The sequence below is a fragment of the Ambystoma mexicanum genome, chromosome 2q, assembly GCF_040938575.1.
Source record: "Ambystoma mexicanum isolate Mex_15411 chromosome 2q, UKY_AmexF1_1, whole genome shotgun sequence".
In the NCBI taxonomy this organism is placed as follows: domain Eukaryota; kingdom Metazoa; phylum Chordata; class Amphibia; order Caudata; family Ambystomatidae; genus Ambystoma; species Ambystoma mexicanum.
Genome location: NC_090924.1, coordinates 1,261,169,511 through 1,261,195,877, shown reverse-complemented (window position 1 = coordinate 1,261,195,877; position 26,367 = coordinate 1,261,169,511). Strand labels below are relative to the sequence as shown.

General features: G+C 46.6%; 1 protein-coding gene across 2 annotated transcripts in view; it reads left to right on the top strand.

Annotated features, from left to right (window-relative positions):
- The window catches only part of HDAC8 (histone deacetylase 8), a 1,597,648-nt gene that overhangs the window by 417,274 nt on the left and 1,154,007 nt on the right, over positions 1-26,367 (top strand). For both annotated transcript variants that reach the window (XM_069648647.1, XM_069648648.1), the window contains one exon: positions 13,817-13,894. In XM_069648647.1, the coding sequence (XP_069504748.1) occupies positions 13,817-13,894 (78 nt within the window). The remainder of the gene's footprint in view (positions 1-13,816; positions 13,895-26,367) is intronic.

Sequence of the window (26,367 nt, the reverse complement as noted above, 5' to 3'; positions counted from 1 at the left end):
ATCTTACCACATCAGCCTCCTTCTCACCCAACGCAGCCAAATGGGTCCAATCCTTCCTATCCGAAAGATCCATGAGTCTTTTCAGACACTGCAGCTGCTGACCCTTCACCGATCACCTGTGGAGTACCTCAAGGCTCCTGGGTAACCCCCACGCTTTACAACATCTTTACCAAGATGTTATTTGACCTCCTAGACAACATGAATGTCCCGTACACCAACTACGCTGATGACACACAGATCCTCATCACGCTCACGGGCACCTACGAGACTGACTCCTCCCGCCTCAATGAAATCTAAGCAAAATCCAAGACTGGATGGCTAAGCATGGATTGTCTCAACGACGACAAAAACGAGCTTCTACTTATTGGCATCAGGCAACGATTAAACAAACTCAACCTAGTATACAACTCCTTTAACATAGACAGGAACATTATTAATGTCTCCAAAAACACCAAAAGCCTAGAAGTCTTCCTCGATTCCACATTATCACTCTCAAAACAGGTGAATGCCACAGCCTCTGCCTCGGCCTATACTACCAAGTTAATAACTGCTTGCAGACCATTCCTGTCTGCACCTAGTTGCATCACACTGGCCAGAGCCCTAATCTTATCAAAAACCGACTACTGCAACTCCCTCTACCTAGGCACCAGCAAACAAAATATCCACAAACTCCAAACCCTACAAAACAACGCTCTCAGAGCAGCTCTCAACATACCACGTCATGAACACATAACCCAAGCCAGACAGACGGCCAAATGGCTTCCCATCAAATACAGAATCACCTTCAGAACGTTGATGATCACCCACAAATGCCTCAACAATACAGCCCCAAAGAACTGGTGCGACAAATTCAGCTGGAAAACCTCATCAAGACCAACCAGAGCTAACTACGCCCACTGCCTCAACATTCCAAAATTCAGACTCCAAAAATCAGGTGGATCCAGCTTCCCTGTTCTAGCTGCCAAAACATGGAACTCTCTGCCCCCTCCACTGAGAGATGAACACTCCTTCCTAGCTTTCAGTTTCAAAGTAAAATCCTGGCTCCTCACTCAAACCGCCCCCTCCTGAGCCACTCCCTGAATTCCACCTGTTCACCTTTGTACATTTTGTATTAATGATTCTATTATACCTGCATATACTTTACCTGCTTGTATCTCCTACTAAGTTCAAGCGCCATTGTATCTACTGTACCTTTACCGGTATAACCTGTATGTAACTCCCACCAAGTTCAAGCGCCTAGATACCCTAGGGTTCAGCGCGCTCTATAAGCAAATAAAATCAATATTTTTTAGGTTTTTTAATCTGGTTTTAGTGGTAGGATATTGAAAATGTTTATATTTTGTTGAAATGTAACAATGTATTTTTATATATATATTATATGGTTTTATACGTTTTATGTTGTATATACAAAGCTGTACGTCTGTATGTATATTAATAAAAACTGAATTGAAATTACATTGATGTCTGCAGTTTCTTTTAGAAAAACGAAGCAGCTGGGTTGTATGCCATGTTTAATGGGCTATGAAGAACATATCTTTTTAATATTGCTTACTGACTGTTTTAATTGTTAACTGAAAAGATTTCCTACCAGGTAGTCATACTGCTTTACCCCTTCAGGCAGATTTGCAGTACTTTTCATAGGTCAAAGGGGATTAGCACTATGCCTCAGGCTAGTGTGCAGATGTAAAGGCCAGATCTGCAGAAGCTTGTCCACTGAATGTTCATACCATACAGGAAAAGAGGCCAGAGCTGTCCATCCCACCTGCTACTGACTGCATTCCTTGCAATGGGGAAAGACCAGGCGCAGTCGAAAATTCAATAGGCATTCATTCTGCATTCTCTGTAGACCTGTGTAAATAGCTGTGTGTCTCTGAAACATTAATCATATGGCCAATCGGAGGCCAGAATGAGGATCGATGTATATCTTCGCTGAAAAATTACCATAGTTCCAGTGGCAACCAAGAGAAGTCAACGAACACAATATTTGTCTTGTACAGTCTAACGTGACGAAACCAATAAAATCATTTTCTTAATCACCTGTCAGGGGCCATGCTTCTCTGAGGCCATTGTTTACTATGTGCAGCTCTTTTGTTGGGTGGAGGATGGTCTTGGGGCAGCATGATATACAGATGAGACCAGGCCAGTCCGGAGGGTCACTTCAACAATAGTGCTAGCGTGACTATTGTGGTTGGGCTGTGCAGGGGACTGGTGTCTTAAGTGCCTTAATCTGACACTCAACAGTGCCGTTACATGCATGCAAACAGTGTTCTTTTAGTTTTCAAAGGAAATGGACCGCATTTTGCAGCAGGTTTGTACATGTCCGCCATTGGTGCACTCCACCAGGCTAATGATGCACATCCAGCACTAGTAATTACATTTGCATGTATTCATGCTCGTCTGCTCTAGAGTCTCCTGAGAGGCCTTGTGTCTCTGCTTACAGAATTCTTTGTTTGCTTGACTTTTGCGTCAACTTTGATGTAGGCAAATGTATATCTAGAGTTTTAAAGTTTTCTCTGTATGTGTTTTTGACCCTCTAGGTAACCACATTATCACATTTTCCTTATTTTCCCTTATTATACTCACCATCGGTCCACCGCAGCGTCTTGTAACTTTAATTGAAATATGTCCGCTAGCCAGATCTTCTTCGTAGATGCAACCCTGCATCTTGTCCCTTCCAAAGTCTCTAAGAACCACCTGACAACATTCTTCCACACCCCCAACAAGATCCTTCCACACCAGCCTTGGATTTCCTTGCTCCCGGCGACTGGGATAGTACACTGAAAGATTCCAAAGGTCATAGTTTGTGTTGAGCAGTAGCGATAGATGCTTCCCGCGACAAATGGTCCTATACTCTGACCTCAAAAAAGAATTCAAATCTATTTCCCACAGAGCAAGCTAAACTGTTCTTTAGTATTGCCATTTGTCTTGGGGGGGGTTGCTTTTATTGGCAAGTCCTTACCTCGGCTTTCACCACCCCGATACCCGACTCTGGCTTTTAGCTGCAAGTGAACAGTGATATCTGAAAGATATTTATGTCAAGCAAAAGGGGTAGACCTAAGGGTCCATATATTTCCCCATTTGAACAGCATAGACAAGCTCGTCAAAGTAGTACCAAGTCATGTTCTTTCAATATAGAATGAAAGAGGAGATGAACGCTTCACTGCCCCCAATGTCCCTGGCAGTAGCAAGCCTTTTTTATTTAATGATGGGATACAGATTGACCATCTACTTTGGGACCATTGTAAGGGACTCGTAGGAATGAGAAACAAGCAGTCCTATTCCACCCATCCTGCATCGTACCTACCAATGGAATACCCTTGGGTAGAACCTATGCAATTTAGTGGTATCCAGGCTCTGACCATAGACAATAAGAGAAACAGGAGAACCTATTTATGAGAATGACCAAAACAGCTACTGATTGTATGTGTACCTCAGCATCATGCCGGGGAAACAGGCACAAAGGAGGCACAGAAATAAGAGGAATTACTACTAAGCCTCATCCATATGGACCACCTGCATCTAACAGAATCACTAGTACCAATTACTATCTCCACTTTCCTTTAGTGGACAGCTTGATACAGCAACTAATTTGTCTTCTGGGCTTGGATCAAACACATTTACGTATCTTCCGCATAGAATCTCTGGATTTCTATGTTGTTGAAAAAGGCAATAAAAGACCTAACCGAAATCTCCAACGACAAGCAGATCTCCAATTCCCCTTTTCCAAGCAAAACCATGGGTGCCAAGGTTGTGCCAACTAATCAACACCCTCCTGACAGACCACCTTCAGATCAGTTGAGGGCATTCCACGAGGACTGATGGATACTGAAGAATGTGTCATGTCACTGCACCACAATCGAGCTACAATGCTGATCCTGCTTGATCTTTCTGTAGCATGACATTGTGGATCATGCTATCCTCAAAATAAGCAGGAATCCCTTGTATTTCCCTAAAGTCAATATGCTCCTTTCTCTATTACTCTAGCCAATACGTAGGGCAGGGTGATATGCCGGGTTTCATTATATTTTCAAAATCGATATAGGATGACAATATTGTTATTGGTAAAAAAGGCATCACCCAACATATGTACTGAAAGGAGGCAAGAGACCTTTTGTAGAAAAGAGACTTAACCACCGAAGGCCCTGATTGCTGAGAGTGGAACTGTTGGCTCGTGCTGGGAAAGCTAGGGCGTGTGCTGTGCTCCAGAATCCTACCTTATCCCAGGCTTAAAACGTGGGGAAGGGAGACCCAGACTACTGCATCCTAACTTATTATTTGTGAACACTTCTTTCTTATAAACATTATCCCCCACTTCTTTTGTATTTAGCTTAAGGTTTGGCAATAGGTTTTTCTTAGTATATGCACATTTTATTTGACAAGACGCCACTAGGACTGCCTTAGTATTGTTTGATGCTGCAAGCTTGCTCCCATCTTAGATTTAGGCTTAGTTTAGGTATTTTTCCAACCTACCTATACAGTTTAATAAATACCCTTGAACTGTAATCACTTGTGTCTGTCTTTACTTTTGCCGCTATGAGTTCCTTACAATCGGCCAGCCCTACCAACATGTTTGAATCTCCTCATCGACTGCCTCAGTAAAGACCCTAGAGTGCAGAATCCCACAGGACTTATCAGTTTTGCCCTTTTTTATTTACATTAGCCCACTAACAGTGATTTTCACCATTCATCATCTACAGTTCCGAAATGTCTTGACACACATTGCTTTTATGCACAACAATGGTTCTGGTTACCCAATGAAATCATTGTTAGATTCTCTCTACCAGTGTTTTGCTCAGTGACCTGTACACTGCTTTATTGCTCCAGAGCTACTGTTGAGCTATAAAAATATGAAATAGCAATGCACATCCTCCCTTTAATGTGCTGCATCCCCCAAGTAAGGGCTGTAACCAGTCTGCCCACCGTCAAAAACTCATAGAAAAATGCCCTGCTTAAGGAGTGCTTTACAGTATAGCCCAATAACACAACATGATGCCTCATGAGTTCCAATTAAAAACAATATTGCATTCATTTCTCAATTTGGACTACAAAAGTAAACATAGATCTGAGCAGGCAAATGTATAAATATTCCTTTATTAACATATTTCAACAAATAATATAATTCTAAAACTACAATAACACACCATAGTTCATAAAATTCATCAAAGTGTGTGCCATAGTCGCATGAGTCAGAAAATGTGCAAAGACAAGCATGACATGTGAAAATGTGCATAGTAGTGCAAATCATCTTTTTGCTATGGAAGCAATCCTGAACTATCTGCATAAAGCTTCCAAAAACTCATTGTTTGTCTTTAAAGCAACTACATTATGATGAACAATCAACATATAAACCAAATTCAGATGCTTTCATAAATATACAGGTTCATCACTCTGAACAGTCTACTAGAGGTTGAATGGGGGAACAAAAGCTCTGAACAATGTCCCTCGCTCTTTCTAGTTTCGAATGATTTGGCCCGAAATTGGGGGGGGGGGGTTGCTAAATCAGGCGCAGCATGACCGCAAGTTGTCTCTACTCAACGGCCCTAGATAGCAGATGAGCTGGAGGACCTCAAGATTTCCCCAAACCCCTGCAGTGCCAAGGCCTTCTAGAGGAAGGGGAACAGGGAGGGGTACAGCTATTCTGCATGCCAGCAAGAACCAACTTGGCTTTATGGGGTTGGAGTAGAAACAAAATATGCATAAGACACTAACATGAGTTTGCGAAGTCCCAAAACTTTAATCCCAAATCAAAAAGCACCACCAGAATAAGTGCTAGTCCCAGTGTCTTTAAATTTCATTAAATGCACAATGTGTTCATGCATCTGCCACCATCACAAACCTTTACAACATATTGTGAATGTCCCAAACTCCTTAGGACAAAAGATAGTTCCATTAATGAGGCATGCAAGGCAATTCCTGAAGTGAAAAACGTATTAACTAGTGTTACCTTGCTATATCACAAATGACATCCTAAAGCAGTACCTTTTTCTAAATTTCTACTGAGCAGGTGCCCAAATCCAACTTGACTGTTGCGATTTATCCTTTAAATACGCAAAACCGTTTGAAGGAAAGGGAAAGTGTTTTCTCCAAATATCCTGTAACCAATGTTCCCTTTAATTTATTTGGGCTGTGTGCGCCAAAGAATAGTTGTGTGCGGGCTGTTTTTCAGTCATGTGCGCAACCGAGTGATGTGCTGCCAGACCCGGAGTGGTCGGCGGAGGCGCTGGCGTGGCGCCCCACCAGTGAGCAAGGCTTAGTGATCAGATTCCACAGTGTGCAAGCGTGGAATGCGAATTTGCGGCACAACAGGCTCTACTTCAAGGGACATTTGGGTGCTCTATTCTCCTCCCAAGACTTAAGCTCATCTCAAATTGTATCCTTTTATAACCCTAAGCATTAGCAAGATCTTTTGTTTTATGATGGGTTGGTACAAGAACAGAGGGGTTGTTGTAGTGGAACACAGATTCTGCCTCACAAATTAATATTAGCACAGCATTAGCTACTCCATTCTCAGTTCACTAAATGTATGGAATATCAAGGAAATGCTTTCTATTGGTTTAATGAAATAAACAGTACATGAACATGATTAATGACAAAGACAACTTAATAGAAGGGGGGCATGAAGGCATGAAAGGACATTGGACTCTGACACTTAAATAAAAAGCACTGAATCATGTAATCATGTAATCTCAGATTGTCTTGGAAGTTAACCCGTCACTCTCAGAAAGTCTGCCAAGAAAAGAGTGACTATACAGCATCATAAGAGGAGAGGACTGCAACCAAATCAGAGGTCCAGCAAGAGGCAATACTCTAACAAGGAAGGGTTTAGGGAGTGATTAGAAGGGTACTAAGGGGCAGGTGACAGCTCATTCTCACACCACTCCTTAACTGTGTGGTTTCAGATGTGAAGGAGAAGGTTAACTGCTAGTAACATTGAAGCTGCACTAGTATAGTCTCATTAGAATGTGTGAAGAAGTTAGAGGACCCCACTCAAGTAAGTTTGCTCTGACACCACAATCTATGATGTTGGCACCTAACCTCTCCCACATTTAAAGCGTTATACCTCTTCCCCCCCAACATTTTAACTTAGGTGCAACTTTGCCTCTTTGTAGATCACTATATGCAATAACAGCAGGCCCTTCCAGATCCATATTGTCAAATAACTGTGAATGCAAGCAGACGTCCAGGGCCAAATGATAATATGTTTTTGTATAGCACTTAAGCTTAAGCTCTTTTTTATGGAACAAATATGCATACAATATCACCCAACCTGTGTTGGTACTCATTTATCGACCTCAGAAGTATGAAAGGCTGAGATGGCCTTACTGGGATTCGAACCTGCAGATCACACACATATCGCAGTAGCGAGCGCTCAACCCACTGAGTTATCATATCGGCTACCATTAGTGGATACCATTAAACTGGTAACTGAGATTTAACAGCAGACCAGTTACATTAAATTAATCTGATCTAATCTAAGTAAACCGTAAAATATTACAGTAGGGTACTGACATTTTCTTATTGCAGGTGGTAGTTTTATGGGGTCTCCTTGAGGAATTTGATGTTGACATCTCCCCAAAAACGACTGAAATACATTAATGATATTGCATACACAGGCCTGAGGTGCTTGTTATTTACAGCTCAGTTGTAGTTCGAGGGACAGCGATGAATACCTCCAACAGAAATGAGGGATTCTTCCATTTTCTGTCCGGCTGCAGTTTCCTTTAGGGTTTCCATGAAAGTGTGAAATGGCAACCTATGTGCTGGGGTGCACAGACCGTTGCTATGGAGTGGAGTGCAGCTCTCTGCTGTTTTTACATGGACTAAGTTGCGAACACACGCACACACAGACACACACACACATACACACATACACACATACACACATACACATATCGCCTCTCCCCCTTCGGTCTCTCAAGGCACTCTGCGAAGGAGGTGATATGGTGAAGGGATTTGTGGGGATGGGGGTAACAGAGCACAGACAGCTTGTGTGCACAGATCCAAAACAGCAAAGCAACGCCATGCGTGCCTCCTGTTTGTGTTCACACTGGAGCCCTTTATGAATTCCCTGCCCAAAGATGGCCTTCTCTCTGCTGCTGCTCTAAATACAGAAGTGACAGCTCCGCTAACGAAAGTGCTCGTATAGGTTCAACCATCCTCTATACATTTCAAAAGTACCATTCAAAGAATGCGACCCTGCATCTGAGGTTGGGCACATACATTAAACATGCAAATAGCACCGACTTTGAAGCCTGTCGTTGGTATGCAATGTGATTTCGCCACATACAAATCCTCCTTTAACCAGCTTTATCATGTAGCCTGGCGCCCCTACCAGTCCCACCCCCGCCCCCATCAGGATGTTCCCTTTTCACACGGTGAACCTCTGTGTTGCTATGCAGCATTTTAGGGAAGAGTTAGGGAAGTGTTAGCAGCACCAGGATGTTAAATCCTGCAAAACAAATGGGAGCCCAGTCAGCCCAGCGATCATAGGTGTGTTCCACATGCAGTGGAACCTTGTTCACAGCAAGTCTGAGGGGATACTTTAATGAAATCATTTGGTGCTGCATGGGAGTCGAGTACGGTCGCACTTAGTACACACACGGTTTGTTTGGTGCCCCCCACAAATGCAAATTGCAAAAAACGGGCAAGTATGGCCTGGGCAGAATAATCATGCAGCAGTCAGCGAACAGCAGAATACCCAGGCTGGCTTGGTCGGGCTGGCCTGAATCGGATGGCTAATCATGACGGTCAGCCCCATTTAATGTATGTATCCTTCCCCTTGCAAGAAAAGAAGCCCTATGCCCAAATCCAAACTTAGTCCGCCTGCCGCGCAGCCTATATAACTCTTTTTACCTACCTTAGGCTAGGTGGCATGTGGCGGTGCACATATGGGGCTCGCGTCTCTCTTTACGGGGATGGGGTGATGGCCGGGGGGTCACACAAGCTAAGGCAGGTGGTGTGGCGTCGTCTGTCGTGGCAGCTCGAGTTCCCCAGCCACTGACTGCATGCAGGCACGGGTCTCTCGCACTTGCTACTGCTGCCTACTACGCAAGGCAAGGAGAGACCCAGCAGCAGTGCACGTGCGTTTGTGCCAGGGCGGTGGCCAGGCTCCCTGCGCAAGCGCAGAGTGCAGCCCTGAGCCAAGGACAGCAGCAGCACGAGTAGCAGCAGCCCAGGAGGCCGCAGCAAAGTTCATGTCACCCAAGGTGTGTTTTCTGGTAATCACAACTTTGCTGCTGCCTCCTGGCCTGCATCTAGGCCAACCCGCCAGTATGTACATTTGTTTACTAGCCTTAAATTACGTTTAAAAAAAAAATGTCAAAAAAATTAAATTCTGCAAAATGTTGATTGGAGCAAGTGCGCGGCAAAATAAGCAATATGCGCGGCTCCCAATCAAAAGGTGCGCGGCGGCACAGGCGCGCACCTTACAGGGAACATTGCCTGTAACCATATAATTTGAGGGTTAATGATGCTATTCTGCCAACACTAATAGAAGATCTGTCAAAACCAACAGGGCTAGTCATGCACCAAAAATAACCTGTGTTCCGGAGCATAGATGCTCTCAATGTGGTTTTGCGAAATTCACCTTGTGCCAAACAATCTAACTGGATCACCCAAACCAACCAATATTCGACCTGTAAAACAATCGAGACACCTAATGACCCATAGTAGACCCTATTGTCCGAATTGTGCATTCTTCTCAAATACATACTGTGAAAATCGAAAGTGTGTCTCACCCGTGTCACCCAGGTGGCCAGGAAACGGCAAACGCTTTTGGATCAAGTTACTTGGTTGGACCAGTGCCGGAGGATCACCTCGGTTGAGGTGTCATTGGGGAGTGGGGGTGAGGCAGCCAATGGTGAGATGCGGGGTTCCCCCCTTTTTTGTTCATCTTCCCCGTACTATTTTGTAGGATATCCTGAGGTCCCAACTCCCCTCTGCCCCCTTTTTACACAAACAGTGGGCCGAGGAAAAGGGTGACTGAGTAACAAGACAACTCTCCTACATAATACTGGACATGTCCCGTTAATCGGGTCAGGCACTTGAGTTCAAGTGCATACACCCGATACCAATTATCTCTCCTCAAACGGATAAAAGGCAACACCTAAAGACACACTCTGAGCAAGGCGGAACACGAGTACAAGCATGACTTCCGGGGCAAAGGCAAACCTACTGGAGCAGAGCGACGGACCAAGGGACGAGAATAGAGGGTCGAAAACCCCAAGAGTTCCCTACTAGAGGTTGTTGCTTCAGACAAGCCGTGAAAGACATGCCGAGGAGGCCAGATCCCTCAAGTGAAGACTGCATTGTGTTTCAAGGACGCCAGCAACCCTCCCAGGTGAACGGCAGAGTTGGGAAGGCGAGGCCAAGCCTGTGGTACTAACCTTGACTCGTGAATGGGAAATCGTAAAACCAAGAGAAAAACACACACAGCCGGTGAGTTGGCAAGTGACCTGAGAGACCGGTGTGTGTTAAGGTTTGAAGTGGCATCATTGTATCGGAGGTGAAGGCTGCACAGGTGTGGACGAGATGGGAATAAAGGCAGAGCTGTGAATTAACTTTTTATGTAAAAACAGGGAAATCAGGGATACTTAGCAACGGAGTGGTCCGGCGAAGGGAAGTAGCCCACTTGAAAGTCTCTGTGAAAGGTACATTGTGTTTAGCGATAAAAGTGAATGAACTGCAAAAGCGAAATAAGTAAAATTAACCCTGAGAGAGTAAAAATCGGAGAAAGTGATCTTTAATCCGCAGTGGTATTGCGGAGGTCTGTAAAGAAAGCCATACACATTCGAAAGTCTTTAACATCCAAAAATGGTCTGCCAAGTCAGAGTGTGTCATCCTATCTACAAGGACCGCCTTACTCTGTGTGGTCTAATGTGGGGAGGAGAGCTGATTCAGCTACCTTTATTATTTTGAACACTGACTTTTCCTTTGCATACATTTCCCATTTACACACTTTTTGTACAAGCGATAGGGCGGGCATTAGGTTTTGTTAGCATTGGCCATTTTGATTTGACGGACTCTACTAGGACTGTTTCGTTTATCGTTTGATGGTCAAGACTACTCCTATTTTAGTTGTAAGGCAGAATAGGGATTTGCCAAACCCACAAATTCAATAAAGGTTTTACAAATTGTACCTATTGTGTCAGTGTCATACTTGCTATATCATGTCTCCCCTACAAAACACACTTTGAAAGTACAGATTAAAACTTAACAGGACATTAATCCAGTCTATCCACGTGCCTCACACTGCCTCACCAGAAGCCGCCATTTTGTCTAGGTTGTTTGTTTTATACTCCTGCTGATGTCATGTTTGTGACGTCAGACGCTAGGTGTCCAATGTCACAAACCATTTCCATAAGTCAGCAAAGTAAAACATGCGGATATGTACGTATCATTCCGTCCCTATAATACTAAGCGACAATGTATTCAATCAATCTCAGAGATTGATACCTACCACCCATCTCTTATTATTCTTGATTCCAATCTCCCACATTGGAAATAATCATTGGTGCAACTTGGAAAGGGAATCTTTTCATCAACCAAAAGCAGAACTGTTACCAGTGAATTTTTTGTTTTGTTTGAGTGAACCTTTGTTTCTTTGGAACTTTTCAAGAACTGATTTAAGACCTTCTTTTTCTTTGTGAGAAATGTACTTTTGACATCCCTGGGGGAACAGGATCTACCCAGGACAAATATAAGTCATCCAAGACACTGGTTATTTGGTAATCTTTTTTAATTTTGATTTATTAATCATTTATTTGTATACTGCGCCAAAACCACACAGGCATCGGGGCCATCACTTACACACTGAGAACAAACGTAAAGAGACAGGACCAAATGTGTCCCAGGTAGTAGGGTCCGAAACCGATAAGTTTCAAAGAAATGATTCCGAGCCGGGATCAATACAAATTGATTGAAGAGACCAGTTTTTAAAGATTTCCGAAAAGATTTAAAGTCAGCCTCTAATCTGAGGGCGAGGGACAGTGAATTCCAGAGGTTAGCTGCTCTTGCTGGGAAAGATCTGGGAAAGATTTATGTTTTTAGTTTATGCATGCTAGAAGATTTTCCCTTAGATCCTAGACTAGGTAGGGAATTCCCTGGTAGAGTAGGCTTAGTTAGGTTTTGTTTGCATTTCTTTGTTAAAAGAAAAATGTCAAATACTGATAAAACGTCGCCTTCCCACCCACTCACACGGATTAATTGACTGAACTACTGAGAGAGCGTGGCATGTTCAGGATGTTTGTCTGGATAGGAGGGAATATATGGGCCTGCCCTCGTAGGGGCAGGCCATGGAGTGGATTTGGTGCCAAAAAGGGTTTTGGCTCTGAAGGTGGTCTGTCGTAGGCGGCGGATCCTCACTGCATAATGACTGGGAAGAGAAAGAACTGGGCTTGGAGTAAAGATGATTACCGGTTAGTAATCCGGGCAATAGCACCTTCATCCCTGCCCCTTTTCTGTCTGGCTTGAATCCTGAATGTGACGATGTTCACAATCCATACCCGGCTTAGTAGTCACTCTAAGGCACATGAGGTTGGCACTCTTGCTCCGCGAGTGCGCGTGCGTGCGTGTGCGTGTGTGTGTTTCTAAGGTTTCTATATTGGCTGTTGTATCCTCGCTGGATATCTTTAGAATGCACATGTTTTGCTGCTCTTTATTACAAGCTGGGGAAGACTTGGGGAAGCTCTGGAAGATCCACAATCTTCTACCTCTAGGGGCCCCATTAAGGATGCCGTGGCTCCCACTGGACCCCAGTCTACCCCTTCTGACATGATACAAGTGGCGTAATTACCACCTTGCCCACACACACACACATCTGGCCATGTTCTTCAAGCAAACAACCGCTGCTGTGTTCCCAACTCTCTTTTTCTTTGAGTGGCATACAACTCTCCTCCTTTTTCTGCATTTCTCTGTGAAAATGCTTAATCCGCCAAACCGCCTGCATCATCTGTACCTCTTCTTCATCTCCCCATATTAGGGAGTTGTACGCGCCAGCTGCCCAGTGCTGCTTCTCTCCCATTCCCACCGCTCATCGTAACTGAGCCTCACCATTGACAGTTTCAGCAGTGGTCATAGGTGTTCTCGCTCTGCTCAGTGCCTCCACTCCCCCCCAACCTACATCACATTTTAGCAGTGGCAGGCGCCTACGCAATGGATCTTTTGGGATCTCTTGATACTCGCCACCTTGTGCCATCAGATTTCAAGCACCATGGCCGGATCACACCGCCAATCCGTTTGCTTCAAAGCACCTCTTCCTGTCTTTTTCAGGGCCAGTCGATGTACCCTTTCACCAAATGGCCATAGTGCATCTAACACAAAATGTAATGAAATAAAATGAGAAGCTTTTAAGACCGTGCTTTAGGGTCTCCTATTTCTTGGTCTATAATTTGATGCAGGGTTGAGTCTGTTGGCGGCATGTCGACCTACTTACTACCCCTTTCCTGATGCTTTGTTCGTGCCTGCATCACAGACATGTGTGCTCCTTTCACAACTTGCCTCACTCCATCCTTCTCGTCTTTCTTGCAGGACCACCTCCCTGTTTTCCCTGCATCCGTATCCAGCCCTCCATCTTGCACCTCCCCACCCTTCAAGTGGCCCCTATCCGTCTTACCTCGTCCCTCTCACCTGCCTCTCCGTGCGCCGCTGAACTTTGTTTGAGGAATAGGACGGGAAGGGTTCGTGTGGATCGGCATCACCGCTCTAAAGTATTGTTTAAGGGGGTGCGCTCTGTAATTGAGCTTTCGCACATGGGACTGAACCTCTTTTTTACCAACTTGTTATTAATAAGTGTCTGTTTTTCTTCCTTCCTTTGCAGGTGTTGAAGATGCATTCAGTTTTACTTCTAAAGTCATGACTGTTTCTCTGCATAAATTCTCACCTGGATTTTTCCCAGGTAGGTAAACTCTTACTGTCTGTTACGTTTAAAAAGAAGTTGCAGTATCTCTACTCGTGCGCAGTAAATGTACTAATAGTGCCATATTTCATTGTACTTGGAAAAAAGTGATTGTAAACTGGGCTGGTTTTCATCTTTTAGTATTTGTCTCGTCGGTTAATATTGGTAAGATAACTCAACTCTTTTCCCAAGCGGGTCATTCATTTTACACTTTGCAGAACATATGTGTTTATGTGGAGGAAAAAAATTAATGCAGTGAGTATAAACGTACGAAGTATCCTTACAATCCTCCATTTTGTATAACCACGTATTGAGCTTGCACCCACCATGTTATATTATGGTTCACAGACGCACACTGCTAAGCACTAACCACCACTGTGCGTGTCACTTTCAAAGAATACTCGCTTTCCACCTATCCGCGCTTCTGACGCAGATCCCGTTTGGCACTGGTAAGCATGTTTCTCACTCTCGCCTTTCTGTTCAAAGCGGCGCTGGCCAGCGGATGTCATCACGTACAAGGCCTTTGACCTGCCTCGAGGTGAGAGTGAGATGTTCTAGGGAGTACCGTCACCTTGAAGACTTGCTCTCTCATGTGCCACCCTTCTTAGATAACACTAACAAGCACTGCCGAATGCAGCTGGCATCGAACCCCTCTACAAAGAGGGATTCTCTTTTGTAAGCAATACAATGCAGGTTTAACCTTGCCATATGGAGACCCGCCCCCCTTTTCATTGAGCCACATGGATTTTTGCAGATATAAGAGGCAGGAAAGAGGAGGGGGGAGGTATTGCGCCTTAGCCCCATTTGACCTTTAATGTTTGCTTATCTGCTTCAACTAATGAAGTGTTCGTCAATCCACCAGTGTCTTCGGTGGTCCTACTTTTTCCACTACAATCAGTTGCTGCCTTTTCTGATCCACTGCCGCCTATCTAATAGAGTGCTACATCATTTCAGAAAATTCTTAACTTTTCCAACTCATTGGGCCACAATCTCAAAACCTTTTTTCTGGCAGATTCCTCATCAGATAGATATCCATTCCAGCGTCAGCTGCTTGGAAAACGTTTCGGCAGGGGGGCACAGTGCTGCTCAACTCAGCTATCAATCTGCCTTGACTCAATGCTCGGTTGTCGGCTTTGGACATGACCTCAGTCGTCGTACATGCACTATGTCACTACGCCCCTGTACTTCCGTTCCTTTTTTCCGCATGCTCAGCACGCTGCTCGAGAGGAACACTGCATCAATAACTTCGATTCACTTTGTTTTTGCAGTTTTCCGCTTGACGCGAGCTCGACCGTGACCACGCCCCGCCCCGCGTCTCTGGATTAAAACGCTGCTTGAAAATGTCTGTGACCGAACCACACCTCATCTGCGTGGGGTGCCTCGGCACTGGTCACAAAACTGAGGGCTGTATGGCATGTTGCAAAATGAACCCCCTCCCTTAGTGCAAGTCATCTTCAACAGTTTTATTAGAAGCACAACACATAAAAATTAAGGCCCTTCTACAATTGGTTGGCACACTTGTACACTTCTGGAAAATTGTATTCTCTAGCAGCACGTAAGCTGATACCCCATGTGCTGGTGGGTGAACTAAGCCGTACATCCCCACCCAATTATCCCAACATCTCTCATTGCTCATGCCTTCTGCCATTCAGATTGTCTTTGAACTTGGCCTTGTAGTCGCTTTTCTTTTCTGGCAATATAACGGAATGTGAGCATGTTCTTATCGAGGTGGACTCATGTGACAAGAGACTGGGAATCGACCCATTTTATAGCATTTAATTATGATATGGCATTTGTAAAGCGCCTATACACAAGTGTTTCAAGGCGCGATTAGGCAAGGAAGGGGGAACAGTGGGAGGACAGACACAACGATCTTACTAGGCCAAATGACATTGCGATCGAGCAAGTGCAGGGGAGGCGGGAGGGGAAAAGTGCCAGGGGAAAGGGTAGGGGGCAGTGCTGTACATGGGATCAAAACAATAACAAGAAGTGCGGCCAGCAGGTGACAGGTGCAAGGGTAAGTGCAGACAGTGCTGGTAGGGGAACTGTAGGCTTACAGATACAGACCCAAATGCAAGGGTTTTCAGAAGGCAGTGCCGGTGTGCAACTGGGCAGGCAGGGACCTGGCCCCGTAATCAGCGGGAAGCCAAGTGACTAGTGCAGTATCAGACAGGAAATCCGCAGGGGAGAGGAAGAGAGAAGGCAGAAGCAAAGAGGAAGATCTTGAGGTGCTTTGGGAACCAGAGATGGTTCCCCTTAAGTTTCAGAGAGGCAGGGAGGCTGTTCCAGAGAGAGGCCCCAGGCGATGAAAGAGATCTACCACCAACTCGTTGCTTATAGAAGCGACTGACCCTGAGGGAGTTGGAGGTGGGAGTTGTCGCAAATAAATAAACTTGCCACTCATGGTGTTTCTCTCTTTGCAACTTAACAAGGGATGCCTCAGCTTCTCACATTCACTGTTCTTCAAGGACTGATAACCGGTTTTCGCTGCCTTAGCCTTTGACACCAGGCCAAGCAGCCTTCCTTTGGTCCATCTTCGAGCCTCTTCTTATTTCTTTGCTGTGACACACACAGCTATCAATCCTCCTTTCGCCATGTGTTGAGCTTACTAAAATTGTGGCATTGAATGTCCAGATTCTATATGCATATATATCGGTGGCACCGCCTGGTGTCTATTCGCTACGTATAGCCATCCTTTACGATTACTTAGTCTACTTATTTTACGGCATCTGTACAGTTATAAAACGGCTTGTATTTTCTGCAGTGCTTCTTCATCCATGCAATCTCCATTCCGCATACGAAAGTCGTCTCGATTCTTTACTTTGCCATCAGAGTCTATAAGGTCTATGCATTCTCTTCTTCGGTCATCCTTTTCAGTGTATCGTGCTTATTTCTTGTGACATCACCAGCCTCTTCTTTTCACCTCTTCACACTTCTTCTGGGACCTTCCTCGGGAGACTGTCATCTCTTCGGGGATACATCACATAGTTTTTTCTCAGTGGATACCTTGTTTCAAAGGCTTTTTGTGTAATCAGGACCATTACTGGTGTTGCACATGGTGCAATTTCCGGTTTCCAAAATATAGGCAGAATAGCGGCGGGGCTTCCTGCAGAAGCATCCAGCTGCTCCTCTACACACCCTTATGCCAAGTACAGGGCTTCAGTTGACAAGGTGGTGGATACCCTGGCGTAGAGTGCTCCAGCCAAACCAGTTTCAGGATATGACTTTACTGACATCCTTGATGAGGGACCTGCTATGGATAAGGCTATGCCCTTCAACGCAGCTATCGCCAACCCTATTGCCAGTTTGTGGCAACGTCCTTGTACCACACCCCCGGTCCACTCTGACCATTCAAAAGAATGTGGGCTGGTAAGGGGAGACCCTCCACATCTCTTTCCACTCAACACCTCAGCGGTTAGTGGTGCAGGCAGCCACTGTGTCTACCAGGCCAGCCACATCCAAATCCAATCTCCCACCTGATTTGGTAAAAAAGTTGATGCCTTGGCAAAAATATTTTTCCGGCAGGCAGCCTGGCCCTGAAGGCAGTTAACGCCTCTTGCAGTTTTGCAAAATATTCTTTCGGTTTGTGGACGGCCATTGGGGATCCTACTCACTATATCCCGGAAGGGGAGATGCGGGAGGGCTTCCAAGGGTTGGTGAATGATGGAAAAGAAGTGTCGCAGCAGTCTTTGCAGATGGGCATGGACATGGCAGACTCTGTCGGAAGATCAGTGCGGTCGGCCACAGTGCCCAGGAGGCAGGCCTACCTGCTTACTTCAGGGTTCTCACCCAATATCTAAAATTAACGTATTGACATTGCTTTCGATGGTGAGAATCTTTTCGCCCCCAAGGCCGATGACTCCCAGGAGTCCAAGCTAGTCGCAAAGTCACTCAGCCTAGCTGTGCAACAGCCGGCCAAGTCTGCCTTTAGTTTTCCATCAAGGGATAGAGGGTATTGGCCATATGTCCCCTTTTGATATTGATATTGATATTTTATTTCTATCACGCTCATACACAAGCGTTTCAGAGCATGGCAAGGGAGGGGGAACAGGGGAGAACAAAACAACGATCTTACTAGGCCCAGTGACATTGAGAATGCGCAAGTGCATGGGAGAGGGGGAGGGGAAAAGTGCATGGCAGGATGGAGAAGTGGAAAGTTCGAAGCAGAGGAGAAACAGATAAATAACAATAATTAAATAATAAAGGCAATAAACAGTGGTAATGCAGCCAGCAATTTGCAAGTTCTAGGTTTAAGGCAGCAGACAGGGTAGGTCTGATATGTGCAGGAAGAAAAAGGGGGGGGGCTGTATGGGTACAGATTCAGACCCCAGTGCAAGGGGTGGCCCGGAGGCAGTACGGGAGGGTGGCAGGGTGAGCAGGTACCTGGGCACGAAGGACAGAGGGTGGCCAGGTGCACAGTGCCAAGAGAGAACAGGTCAGCAGGGGAGAGGGGGAGCGAAGGCAGAAGAAAAGAGGAAGGTCTTGAGGTGCTTCCGGAAGGCTATGGCAGGGAGGCTCAGTTCGTGCAAGCAAGGCAGGGGCAGAGGCGTTTTATCCTGCTGTGGAAGGGGCGGGGGGGCCTCTAGAGGCCAGCAGACTGTGGCGGCAGCAGCTGGAGTGGCTCCACCCTCAAAGCTGCTTTGATTTCTCCCGCCCCAATTCCCCAGTTGGTTGAAGCATAACCGAGCACTAGGCCCAATGGCAGGAGATGTCCTCTGACGCCGGGCTCTTCAGCTCGTGCAGTGGGGTTATTGTCTGCCATTCTTAAAAAGGCCTCTGGACAGACCGCCACCAGCTCCTCAACAACCAGAACAGAAGCTCCAGGAGGTGCAAGCCCTGCTGTTGAAGGGTGCCGTGTAAGAGTTACCTCCCGAGCAGAGAGGGTTGGGCTGGTATTCTCAGTATTTTCTGGTACCCGAGAAGGGGGGAGGACTCCATCCCATCATGGATCTCGGGGCTTTGAAAAAATTCCTGAGGAAGGACAAATTCAAGACAGCGATGTTGAGAGAGATTCTCCATGCACTCGAGTTGCAAAACTGGCTGGTGTCCATAGATCTCCAGGACGCCGACTTTCATGTGTAGATCCACTAGAAGCACTGGAAGTTCCTGAGATTACTCATAGGGGACAGGCACTACCAATTCAAGCTGTGCCTCTTTTGGGCTGACCTCCACTCTGAGGGTCTTCACCAAGCTCATGGCGGTAGTCGCTGTTCACCTCACGCACATGAGCATACTGCGCCTTCTCCGCGCTAGAACTTGTTACCACACAACGCTTACCCAACTGATACCCTTCCTACCGCCTACACCCTTCCTGCCTTCTCTCCAAGTGTACGCTGCCCAGCCAGCTGCTGCGCACGGACACTAAATGTCGTCCTTCTAAGCGGCCTCCATCTCGAAACCCAGCTCATAGCCTCCAAACACTGTCCATTAACTACATGCCCACAGAATAATGGAGTCCATTTCCCATGGCGCTTCATACTCGCATGCCAATTTCTCTGCTCCTGCCCTCAAGCCCCTGTCACCTCCTCTCCCCCACCAACTCCATTTCTCCCAGCCCTCCACTTAGTCAGCACCACGATTAGAAAACTACGGCACTCCCACATATGCTCCACTCCCAGGCCCGCACATCTGCACATCACCAACGTGCACAACGCTAGCCTACCCAGGCCTAGTCGGCCTGATGTCAATACCCTTGTGCCCAAGCTCCCCAGTGCTCCCACTCATGCGCCTAAGCTCCCCAGTGCTTCCACCCATGCGCCCAAGCTCCCCAGTGCTTCCACCCATGCGCCCAAGCTCCCTAGTGCTTCCACTCATGCGCTCAAGCTCCTCAGTGCTCTCTCTCATGCACTCAAGTTCCCCAGTGCCCCCACACATGTCCCAAAGCTCACCAGTGCCACCACCGGACACGTCCCCCCTAGCATCAACACACAGAATATCTGTGCCTCCGTACCCAAACACTTCACTCTCCCCCAAAGCCCTCAACATCACCCAAGGCACCTGCCACACAATGCAAAACTACAAAGAAAAATCCCCAGGCAACCCCCCCGCCTCCCCACTGAAATGTACCCTGATCAACGCCAGGCCGGTCATTGCCCATGCACTTGACATCCATGACCTAATGACCTCAAACGATATCGACATCCTGGCCTTTACCAAAACCTGGCTCTGCCCTACTGCCGGCCCATCACTCACCAATGCCATCCCTTCGGGTTATGCACTACTCAGAGAAGACATAACAGACAGAAAAGGCGGGGCATAGCCTTCCTGTATAAGGAATTTATCCCCCAGATCTCCATCACCTCCTTCCCTTCCTGTAAAACCCTAGCCATTAAACTCACCACCTCTCCCAATCATTACATAATACTGTACCTTCTGTACCGCCCCCCAAGTCTCCCTTCCACCTTTGAAGAAAACCTCCTCCAACCCACAAGTACCACCCTCAAGCCTAATACTGCTAGGAGATTTCAATCTTGGCTAAAACGATCCCTTAGATACCCATGCCTGCGCCCTGGTTAAATCCTGTCCCGCCCTGGCTAAATCCTGTGCTGACCTAGGCTGCACTCAACGGATTAGCGACCCACCACACTCCCAAGGCTGCATACGCGATTGGCTACTTGATCATAACTGTAACACATAAATCACCACTAACACTGCCTACCCATGGACAGACCACCACACTGTAACTTTCAACCTACACATTCCACAGAAGCACACTGGCCAGGCCCCCCGCTTATCCCCTACTCTTGCTTGAAATACATAGAACCACACAAATGAGCGACTAATCCCTGCTTCTCACAACCAATACACCAACAAACAATGACATTGACTCCCTAGTAGACCAGTACAATTCTTGATTATCTAACGCAGTGGAATCCTTAGCCCCCCTTAAGTTACATAAAGAAAAAAACACTAACCACAAAAACACATGGTATACTACACAACTCCACTCCCTACGAGAAAATAAGATAGCTGACGAATCTACATGGCAGAAGGACTGGACCACTTCTAACGAGGCACTATTCGCAGAACAGTCTAATATATATATAAACAATCCATACTAGCCACCAAGGCAGCCTCATACAACAGCAGAATATCAGAAGCCCCCAGAAGCTCACGTGAACTGTTCACCATTCGCTGTGAACTCGAAACACCCATCACACCCCCATCAACCATCACCAAAGACAATACCTGGTGCAGCAACATTCAAGACACCCTTACCAGAAAGATTTTGCAATTACTAAGCAAAATTAAGTCCAGTCCAAAACTTGCCCACCGCAAACCGTCCACCGCAAACCGCAACCAATGCACCCCCTGCACACCTTCCCGTCCTCCCATCACCGAACTTGATCTGGCCAACCTGGTGAAGGACCTCAAGCCCTCACGGTGCAAAGGAGACACCTGCCCTGCCACCATATTCAAACAATGCTTGGCACAATTCACACCCCTCTTCACAGCCATTGTCAATGCCTCCTTTGTCTTCAACATCGTCCCCTCCTGTCTTAAAGAATTGGGGACCACCCCTTTGCTAAAAGAAATTCCACTGGATCCTACCATACACACCATCTATCGACCCATCACCACCGTCCCATTCCTTCTGAAAATCCTAGATCGAATCGCTTACACCCAAATACAAGCTTTTCTGGAAGATCACAACATCCACAGCCCCAGCCAAAGAGGCTTTCGCCCTGGTCATGGAACTGAGACGGCCCTCCTTGACCTCAGGAATCAATTAGATGATGCCAATGATGCTGGAAAACGCTCCCTCCTGATATTATTTGATCCCTCTGCCGCATCGATCTGGTAGGCCACAAGTCATTCTGCCATCAGTCTCATACTTTTCCCCAGAAGCAGCTAGCTGGCTTGCCTCCTTACTCGAAAACAGAACCTTGCAGTCTTTGCTGGTGAAGCCTCGGCCTCGCCCACTCCAATGCCATGCGGTGTCCCACGTGGCTCTTGTGTCTCTCCTACCCTCTATAATATTTATACAAAACCTCTGTTTAATTACCTTGACTCCCTGGGTTTCTCCTTCATGAACTATGCTAATTATATTCAAATACTAATCCCCCTGACGGGCACTTACGACCAGGACTGCACCACTGTAAATGCCATCTATGCAATTATCCAAACCTGGATGGCCCAACACAGCCTATGTCTTAATGACAAGAAGACTGAGCTGCTCCTCTTTGGCCTCTCAACCCGTCTCTCAAACCTTGACCCGGCTTACCGGCTCTTCTCCATAGATGGCCACAACTTCCCTGTCTCCAACAGTCAAAACATTGGCTATCTACCTTGACGCTTCCCTCAAGATGACCTGCCAAATCAGCAACATCGCTTCTGCAACAGCATACACAACAAAACTTTGCGAGCAAGAAGACCTTTCCTATCCACCACCAACTGCCTCTCAGTTACCCACACTCTTGTGCTATCCAAGCTAGACTACTGCAACACCCTACTCTGTGGGACCTCAGACAAAAAATTGAACAGGCTTCAGGTAATTCAAAACAATGCCCTCGGAGCTGCCCTGGACTTAAACAAATCTGATCACATCTCTGAGTTACGGCGCTCAGTCCACTGGCTCCCCTTCCGGGAAAGAATGCAATTTAAAATCCTCACCATTGCACACTGCTGCCTGGCGAACAAAGCCCTCACTTACCTCGCCCAGCGAATCAAGAAATACTCGCCAGCCAGACCACTTAGATTTTCCAACAGCCAGCAACTACTCACCGTCAGATTCAGAAGGAAACGTGCAGGTGGCTCAAGCTTCCCCACCACTGTGGCCAACCTCTGGAACAGTCTCCTGCCCCATTTAAGGTCTGGGACATCCTACCAACTCTTCAGAGAAAAACTAAAGGCTCACTTGTTTAACTAGTGGCTTGGATTGCTCCCATCTAAGTAGCTGTACACATACAGCTAGCGCCCAGATGCCTGAGGGCTTAGTGCACTGCTATAAATGTTCAAATAAAATAAATCTGGCGTCCGTGTGTTTTCATACCGGGGCTACTGCCTGATCCGAGGGAAGTCGATGGAGTACGTTTTGTCCCATCTCGAGGACACCTGCTCACTAAACCACAGGCTGGGCTTCCCCTGAGCTTGCAGATGTCCCACACGAAGCCAGCACAGATGCTCCAGTTCATCAGAGCAGGATTAGACTCTCGGGTGGGGAAGGCCTTTCCCATCCGAGGCAAGAGTCGCCAGAGTCGCACAGATGGTCTAACTCTTTCAGAGCCATGCTACCTTACCAGTGGCTTCCTTCCTCCGCCTCTTAGGTTTCATGGCCTCCTGTATTTTTCTGGTGTCAGAGGCCAGGCTGCAGATGCGATCTTTTCAATGGCTCCTGCGGGGTCAGTGGTCCCAGTACTTTGGCACTTTGAGGGACGTTCTCAGATTCTCAAAGTGTCCAGCCGTGGTCGATGACCTCTCTTGGTGGGCCAACATCAGCAACATGTGGGTGGGGCACCCTTCTGGCCAGCGCGGCCCCAGGTCAGGTTGGTCACTGATGCGTCCTTGAAAGGTTGGGGCGCTCACTGCAAGGATTTGCAGGTGAGCGACCTTTGGTCAGCAATGGAGGGCAGGTGGCACATCAACTGGCTGGAGTTGCAAGCCATCAGGTTATCCCTGAAGGCGTTTGCACCGTCTCTTAAGGGGAAGTATGTCCTGATTTTGACTGACAATACAGTGGCCATGCACTACCTGAAGAAGCAGGACGACGTGCACTCACTCCATCTTTGCAGATGCAGCTGTGGTTCTGCCTATTGGAGAACCAGCTCTCTGTCTCGGCAGTTCATCTGGCGGGGACAGTGAATGGTTTGCTGGATGCTCTGAGCAGGCAGAGCACAGTCTCCCACAAGTGGGAAGTGTGCCAGGAAGTCCTAGAAGAGGTCTTCTCTCTCTAGGGTACCCCAGCAGTGGATCTGTTTGCCACAGAGTCCAACAGGAAGTACAGACCGTTTTGCTCAAGGGAGTTCCCAGCGAGTGACACGTAGGGGTCACATTTCTAGTAGTCTGGAATTTCCTCCTCCACTATGCCTCCTCTCCGAGTCTCGTCATTCTGTGGGTTCTCAGGAGGTTGAGGAGCTTTCAAGGAACTCTAATCTTGAGGAGGACATGGTGCTCGGACCTTCTGGACTTGCCCAGCTGCCCACCTCTCCATTTGCCTTGTCGGTTGGATCTCCTATCCCAGTCGGAAGGTCTGGTGCTCCACCCGAACCCGGAATCCCTCAACCTACATACGTGGCTCTTGGGATGAGATATGATGACTGGGACCTCCCTGAGGACGTACTAGAGGTGCTGCTGCTGCACGCAGGCAGTCAACAAGATAGCTGAATTCATGCAGGTGGTGCAGGCAACGGGAGATTGACCCCATCTCTTGCCCCACCACTACAGTGATGGAGTTCCTTCTGTCACTGGCCTCTTCAGGCCTTCAGTTCACCACTGTCAATACTTGGCGGCTTTGTCTATTCAAAAGGTCTCCGGATCAAGGGTCCTTCTTCCCAATCCCATTTATGGTCAAATTCCTGAAGGATCTTGTGAATACGGTTCCACCTACTCCATTTGTCGTTCCTGACTGGGACCTTAATTTGGTCCTCCAATTTCTTATGGTGGCTCCATTTGAGCCTTTACATTCTTGTTCTTTACGGCTCCTTACTTTGACTACTGCTTTCCTGGTGGCCATCACATCGGCTAGCGAGGTCAGCGAGCTGCAGGCCTTATTTTGTAAGCCACCTTTCCTTCGCTTCATTCGAGAGAAGCCCAGATTCCTGCACATGTCTGAATTCCACTGGCAATTGACATCCCGTGTTTTATCCACCCCAGCGCTCCTCTATAAAGGAGGAGTGATTTCACATACTAGACCCTAAGAGGGTGTAGTTTTTATGTGACCAGGACGGCTGAATACAAGAAAGTCGGCCAATTGTTTGCGGCCTTCTCTGTGGCTAGAAAGGGTTTAGAAGTTTCTAAAGAATCTCATGGTGGATCACGCTGTGCATCTCTGAATGTTATCATGGCGTGGGGAAAGAAGTGACTCCTGGCATCTGGGCCCATTCCACCAGAGGGGTCTCTACCTCTCCGGCACTGCAGAGAGCAGTACCGGTAAAAGACATTTGCCGGGCTGCGACCTTCACTTCATACTTTTCCTAAGTACTACAGCATGGATGTCGCCCATGGGGCTGACTCTCGATTTTGGAAGGGCGGTTTAGCGGAACCTTCTGCTGTGAATACTTTCATCCCACCTCCAACATGAGTACTGCTTTGGGAATCTATCTGATGAGGAATCTGTGGGAGAAAGGCAATCCATTGAAGGAGAAATTACTTAACCGTAATGTTCTTTCTATGGATTCTTCCTCCGCAGATTCCTCATCACCCCTCCCATCGATCGTGGAAAAGGGTGAATGATGGTTTCAGGGACTACTGTCCCCATTTTTTGGTTCAGTGCTGCATGCCTTCTGCGATATCTTTCCCACAACAACAAAAAAGAAATGCCAGTTGAGATTTTCATTTTCTGTTCTCTTTCGGCTGTTTTTTTGGTAGTTTTCCTTTGCTGTGGCTGAGCTCCGGGGGTAAAAACGTGGGAACTGAGGTACGGGGCGTGGTTACCCAGTATATGTACGATGAACAACGTCATGTCCGGAATCAAGAATCGAGTCAAGGCGGATCGACGGCTGAGTAGAGGTGCACTACTCCCTCTGTCGAAAGGTTTTCTGAGCAGCTGGTGCTGGAATGGATATCTATCTGATGAGGAATCTGTGGGAGAAGAATCCATAGAAAGAACATAAGTGAATCATTTCTCCTTTTTTTTTTTTTGTTTTTTTTTTTTTTTTGCATGTGAGGCACAGCCCTTCTTAGTTGAAAAAAGGTTTTGCCCAAATCGAAATGGTCCTCTGAATTTAAGAGGCCTAGATGCATACGTTCAGATGCCCTTTTTTCCTGCATGTACACTGTTGCGCAAGCAGGGAGGTGGCAAAGGGAGCTTTTCTCTGTGCCTGTTTGGTAGTGCAGAGAGGTGTGCAATGCATGAGCGCGTTTATTATTATTGTTATTGTAGGGGAACAGCAGCGGTCTGAACCACTGATGTCCTGTTTGCATTTCTATCATTCAAATAGGGATAGAAATGTTTTTTTTTTTAATGGCCATCACTAAGAAATGTAGCAGCTTAGTAGTTTGTGCTTTTTTGATGTTTGTATTTTGTTCTTTTGGAATAACTGCTTGTGAGTTAAGGGTTCATTTTGTTTCTATTTTGAGCATGACATCACTGCATTTCATTGACTAGCTTCTGGCATTGTGGTGACACATTCTTTACTGCAAGGGCAATGTTCTGGGGAAAAGGTTATGTCACTTGGGAGGACTCTCCTTTTAGTGACGCAGCAGAGAGCCAAGCAAGTGTTTTAAAAAAAAAAGAAATTATCAGTTGGAGCTGTGAGGACAATCTCAGAGAAGAGTGGGTTGTTTTGGACTTGTTCTAGTTGTAATCAGAGGGC